The 6,000-nt window shown below is 41.4% G+C and overlaps 1 protein-coding gene across 5 annotated transcripts; it reads left to right on the plus strand.

Annotated features, from left to right (window-relative positions):
• The first annotated feature begins 66 nt into the window (after positions 1 to 66).
• decr2 (2,4-dienoyl CoA reductase 2, peroxisomal) lies at positions 67 to 5,610 on the plus strand. 5 transcript variants are annotated; one of them, XM_084567120.1, is made up of 10 exons: positions 67 to 99; positions 1,798 to 1,913; positions 2,026 to 2,094; positions 2,733 to 2,784; positions 2,884 to 3,019; positions 3,813 to 3,937; positions 4,184 to 4,277; positions 4,357 to 4,461; positions 4,691 to 4,879; positions 5,077 to 5,610. In XM_084567120.1, exons 2-10 carry the CDS (start codon positions 1,813 to 1,815, stop codon positions 5,109 to 5,111), a joined length of 906 nt encoding a protein of 301 aa, XP_084423246.1. In that variant the 5' UTR covers positions 67 to 99; positions 1,798 to 1,812; the 3' UTR covers positions 5,112 to 5,610. The 5 variants fall into 5 exon arrangements, with proteins under 5 accessions (XP_084423246.1, XP_084423248.1, XP_084423244.1 ...); XM_084567122.1 differs by having other exon boundaries at positions 73 to 257; positions 4,691 to 4,943; XM_084567118.1 differs by having other exon boundaries at positions 73 to 257.
• The last annotated feature ends 390 nt before the right edge of the window (positions 5,611 to 6,000 follow it).

The raw sequence follows: 6,000 nt of genomic DNA on the forward strand, positions 1-6,000 counted from the left end.
AACAGGACAGGGAGAGAATTGTGCTCTTGAACGCAACCCGGGCGGACTTCATTACCCACAATGCGCCACTGAAGGATGGCGAAAAAGTAAACGTCCAAGGTACAGGTCGTTCCTACAAGAAAAAAACATCTAAGAAGTTAGCGATAAACGCAGATTTCCCTGGTCAGACTTAGATAAGTGCTTCTTGTGCAGGTTGGGTAAACGAGAAGTTGGACGGATTTTCTTTGGGTTGCTGCAAAACGACTTTTCTTCTACAGGTAACAGCTGCGGGTTGACAACCGAACTTCAGTGAAGTCCGAGAAGTTAAGGCTTGTAATGTTGACCAGATGCATGTTATAGTGAGCTGAAAACTAACGTACAAACCTGAGAGGGACACCCTGCAGAGTGCAGAGTGTTGTGGACATGTGTGTTGAGGTCTGTTTTAGGGTTTGAACCCGTTTAAAGCCTTGAGTTGCAGAATAGTGAGGTCAGTAAATCAGTGTCTTTTAATCGGTTTGAGTGAAGGTTTACACTCAAACCGATTAAGCTCGGGTTGAGTGTAAACTCCTTTTTAGGGGGTCTTACACTGATCAACAAATTGGTCAGTCTGTTAGCGCTAACATGTATTTTTTAATGGACATTCAGTTTGTTTTCATATTTTCTTCTGTAATGTGGCAGGAGTAAAGTCACATGTGCACACAAATAAAGTAAAATGCAACCCTTTTAGTCAAATACAAAGGTCCACTTTTGGGGTGTGTGCGCGACAGAAATATCATTTTCATAATAAAGTTATGCCTCAGTGGCTGTATATAAAGAGGGAGGAACCCTCCATAGGTTTCTTGAAGAGTGGTTTTGAAGCTCAGTGTGGTGGCTCTGACCGTCGCCATCTTGGCAGTGCCTGACACTGCTTGACAAATAGCTATTTCTCTCGCTACCTAACAAACCGCTCATTCTCCTCTGATCCACGTCTCTGATCATTTTTATGGTCAGACAGGTGGAGTTCGAGTGGAGCTGACGTGAGCCGGTGACATCTAGACAAACGGCTAGTTGCCCGTGAAGGCACAAAAGTCACTTTAATTATGCACACATTTAAACGCGAGTTATCATGAACGGGACAACTAATGATACCAAAACTGTTTTTCTACCATGCTGTAGACGTGTTAATTTAAGGTGTCAAGTTGGGCTTTATAACATGGAGGTTTATTCATGGGTTTCACCAGGTCCCTTTCCACAGGTGTTTAAAATCAAGCACCTAGATTATGAATGTAGACTGCATGGTGCTTGATTAAAACACCTGTGGAAAGGGACCTGATGAAACCCATGAATAGGGACCGATTCATTTTTGGAGCCAGCATCTAGTGGCCATTTGGGGAACTGCACTCCTGCTTTGTATTCATTTTTCAGCCCCTGAGGTTGCCGTTGCTTTTTTTATTAGTGCCAAATCACCCTGAAATAAGAATAGTTAAAATGTGCCCTTCTCATCTACATAGGATTCTCCTCCATAGAGTCCGACATTTTCGGTGCTGTGTTTCTACAGTAGGCCATAATGGTTAAACAAAACACTAGCTCTAGTGAGGATCTTTTACATTTTTCACTTTTTGTTTTTAGCAAATACTGTAGACCCTCCTACACATTTAGAAAGGGAGGTGGTAAGGTTGCAGTCTGCTGACTCACCACTAGATGGTACTAAATCTTGCACGCTGGTCCTTTATATATCTGACAATTTGTTGTTTTATTAACGTTATCCTGCTTACACAGACATCTCATTTAATGGATTCGCATTATCTTAATGCCAGTGAGCTTCCATATACTTGACAGACTTCATTTATCAGCATGGCAGAACCAAAAACACAAGGAGAGCAGCTGCCTGAAGATGTTGGTACAGATGATTGCCTGACATCATACACATACATCTACAGTCCAGATTTACTCAAGTAAGCATGAAAAGGTTTTCATTTAGATGCTTTTCCAATTACCGTGTGTAACCTGCGTAATTGCTTTACTGTATTTTGCACTGCAACTACATGAAGTATGCTTGTTTTTCAGGGATCAGGTTGCTTTTATTACGGGTGGAGGATCTGGAATTGGACTCCGTATCGCTGAAATCTTCATGAGGTCAGAAGGACCGTCTGTTTCTTTGTAGCATGAAATGCAGAAATATCAGTGTTTAGTCAGATTTCACCCCTCTTACATGCACATGTGCCATTGATGCATGTGTAGTATGGGATTATAGTGTTGTTTTTAACTCCAAAATATGTGAGATGGCACTTCTGTTATGAGTGCAGTTTAAAGTTCACAACAACTACAGTTCAAAAGCGTAAAAAAATAAATAAATGAAAATGCTCCGTTGACCCCGTACTCCAGTGGCATAGCTGTTATCTGACGGACTTTCATCATTTCAACAAACGTTCAATATTTTAGCCAATAGTTTTCTATTTATTGAAATCAGCACACACCTTAAAGTGTATTTTGATTTGTGGTTTGGAGGCTCCCCCGAGGATGAAGCTACCATTTTTGTGACTAATTTCTTCCTCAAAACATTTTTTGTTATCGCTGCAATGCCGGTCATAATACTCACGACCTTGCATTCTCTGCCTCCTGTCCCTGACTGTTTCACAATAAGTTACTCCCTCGTCTCTCTTTCAGCCTTAGCTGCCTTTTCATGTGCTAATCAAAATAAAACACTGTGTCCTCTTACTTTTTGTTTCTGTGTCTCTCCTCGGTGTTATGTTTTGTTCCTGTCTTTCTTTCAGGCACGGCTGTGACACGGTGATAGCCAGCAGGAACTTAGACAAGCTCAAAGAGGTTGTTTCTTTTTACGGTTTCCACAGCCATAACAGACCCATTAAATGTAAACCAAATGTCAGTGTTTGGACCTCTCATAATGTGAACGTGTCTCCCTAGGCAGCTAAAAAGCTGTCTGCTGTGTCAGGACGCCGCTGTCTTCCTTTGCGTATTGATGTGAGGCAGCCTGACAGCATTGCTGCTGCTGTGGACGAGACGCTGAAGGAGTTTGGCCGTGTAGACATCCTTATTAACAGTATGTGACATCTTACACGTATACCACTTGTGATAAAGATAGATAAAAGAGATCTCTTATGTGCAGTTTGGAGCTGATTTACTCTGTTTTTTGGACGTTAAATTGCACAAAATCTCTCACACTTGAATGCAGTTTGGCCAACAAAGGTCCAAATTCGTTTTAAGTTCTGCAGGCTGAATAGTAAGCAAATGAAGCACAAGTCTGGAGTGAAAGGTTTTGGTTTAATCATCAACTTTCCTGACGCTGCATCTATCTTTATCTTCTATCTTCATGCCCTTACCCCCTCTGTTGCATCACTACAAAGATTCTTAGTTATCTGATGAAGTGATTGTCTATGCAAGGTGATCATTACGTCATTAGTGAGCCATGTTATTATTGCATTTAAGGATTTAATGATGCATTTATAATTTTTTTTTTTAGTAGTGTATCATAATTTTGCCTTGGTTACAATGAGAGGTGGGACCAGGTTGTTGCTTTTCAAGTCTCAGTTCTTTCCACTTAAGTATTGAGTCAGGTCTTATACTTTGACTTTCAAGTCCTAAACATGTGTTTTTTACAAAATGTAATGCAATAATTTTGTCAGTAATTTTTAAAAAAGTAATTTTTTAATCTAAAACTGGAAATGTGGGCATTGCCTTTTTCCTTTTAATCAAAGTTTTGTTTTAATCAATAATAACTTCCATTCTCTCTGCGATTACGGTATTTTTTTATTTATTTAGGAGCTGTAGGCTCGAGACCAAGTGCACTCGAGTTCCACACCTCTGGTTACGATCGATGCCGTTTTTTTCCACAGATGCTGCAGGAAACTTCCTGTGCCCTGCTACCTCACTCTCCTTCAATGCCTTCAAGACAGTGATGGAGATAGACACCATGGGAACATTCAACACCAGCAAGGTGGTTTATGAGAAGTGGTTCAAGGTACAGTATGTCTTCTCTGTGTCACAGTATTTCAGAGTTCTGTTAAAAGTTAAAACTGTATTAGTACGTTTTTGATAATATTGTATCTGGAATGTAACTGGTTTCAATAGTTTATATGATTCAATCTCTGTAACTCGCTGTGGTCACCAGAAGAGGGCAGTAAAGCTCAGATATTACACTCATAATATTATTTACTATTATTATTATTTCGCCAGCTATGAGTGTTTTGTCATTTTTGTTTTGAAGGATCATGGTGGCAACGTTGTCAACATCTCGGCAACGCTTGGATACAGAGGACAGGCCCTGCAGGTTCATGCCGGCTCTGCCAAGGCAGCAAATGGTAAGAGCATTTTTAGTGTTATGTTGTAACACTATCAAAGAGAGATAGCAATAACTTCACATTGCTCGTCTCATCCCAGATGCCATGACCAAGCACCTGGCTGTGGAGTGGGGGCCCAATGGGGTGAGAGTCAATGCTGTGGCTCCAGGTCCTGTCTCTGGCACGGAGGGCTTCCGCAGACTGGGTAACACTATACTGGCTAAATAACTAACTGAACAGTTATTTAATGGATGTCTGTTTTATGAAGTATGGGATCTTGTCCAGAAACAGACTTTTGGGAGTTTTAAATATTTAAATGTTGTCAAATATTCATTACTTAGCTAGTACTTAAGGGCTCATGTCAAACAGAAGAAAACTGCATATGACGTTAATTACAAGTAATGGCAAATGAAGATTTCCCTTTAAACTCTCAGGTGGCCCCACAGGAGAAGCTGCTGGCGCCTTCCAGTCCATTCCTTTGCAGCGAGCTGGCAACAAGACAGAGATGGCCCACTGCACTCTTTTCTTGGCCAGCCGAGCATCTTCTTATGTGACCGGAGCCATCCTGGTGGCGGATGGCGGCGCGTGGCTCACCTCAGCCAATGACCTCTCCACGCTGCTGGGTATAGCCTCCTCTAAATCTGCTAAACTGTGAACAGGGGCTGTCCTGTCCTCCTCCTGGCCCAGGTGTGTAGGAGGAGGCGCAGCTTGAGATCCGTGTGGAGAGACAGAATGAATGTGATTGATAGAGGTGAAGTTTAAAGGGTAGATTTAATGATGGTATCTTATTAATTCACTTGTATCTCTTCATTTTTTTCAGGTTATTGGTCATCTGAAAAGAAAAGAGACAAGTAAATGCTGAAAACTAAAGACAAATTTAGCATCTCTCTGTAGTACGGATGTGCTACACGTACAGTATGTGTAGGTCATCTTAGCTTCTGGTGCCTTGAGAGTTTAGAGGACACTAATATACTACATACACCAATTTCTCAATCTTAGAAATTGAGACTGTATAATAATTGATAGTCAACCATTCCTGGGTAATGTAGTCATGGATTTCATGTGCAGTCATGTTTATCACATACCATTTGATATGTTTTTCCGTAATCTGTTAATAAAACTCTTACTGGTATAACTGAGTCAGGTTTGTAGGCTGCCTTGCTCGCACACTTCCTTTCAGCTCTGCCCACAATAGGATTTCTATAGGATTGAGATCAGGGCTTTATGATGGCCACTCCAAAACATTGACTTAAGCCACTTTGTAGCTAATTTGGCAGTGTTCTAAGGGTCCTTGTCCATTTGGAAGACCCATTAGTGCCCAAGCTTTAACTTCCTGGCTGAGATGTTGCTTCAATATTTCTACATAATATTCTTTCCTCCTCATGCCATCTATTTTGTGAAGTGCACCTGTCCCTCCTGCAGCAAAACACCGCCACAACAGGATGCTGCCAAACCTGCACTTCACAGTTGGGATGGTGTTCTCAGGTTTGTATGTAACGCTGGTCTTCATGGCCAAACAGTTCAGTTTTAGTTTCATCGGACCACAGGACACGTCTCCAAAAATTAGTGTTTTTATCCCTGTGCGCACATTTGCAAACTATAATATGTTTATTTTATGTTTCTTTTGGAGTAATGGGCGAGTAGCCTTTCAGCCCATGTCGGGTACATGACTCTCTGACACTCGTGTTACCAGCGTGTGCCAGCATCTTTACAAGGTCTTTGGCTTTTGTTCTGGGCTTGATAC

The sequence above is a fragment of the Chelon labrosus genome (genome assembly GCF_963514085.1).
Source record: "Chelon labrosus genome assembly, chromosome: 19".
Taxonomy (NCBI): Eukaryota; Metazoa; Chordata; class Actinopteri; order Mugiliformes; family Mugilidae; genus Chelon; species Chelon labrosus.

Coding starts and splice junctions, on each gene's coding strand:
- decr2 (XM_084567120.1), top strand. CDS start 1,813: ATGGCAGAACCAAAAACACAAGGAGAGCAGCTGCCTGAAGATGTTGGT. Junction 2,095..2,732: donor ATCGCTGAAATCTTCATGAG/GTCAGAAGGACC, acceptor TCTTTCTTTCAG/GCACGGCTGTGACACGGTGA. Junction 3,020..3,812: donor TGTAGACATCCTTATTAACA/GTATGTGACATC, acceptor TTTTTTCCACAG/ATGCTGCAGGAAACTTCCTG.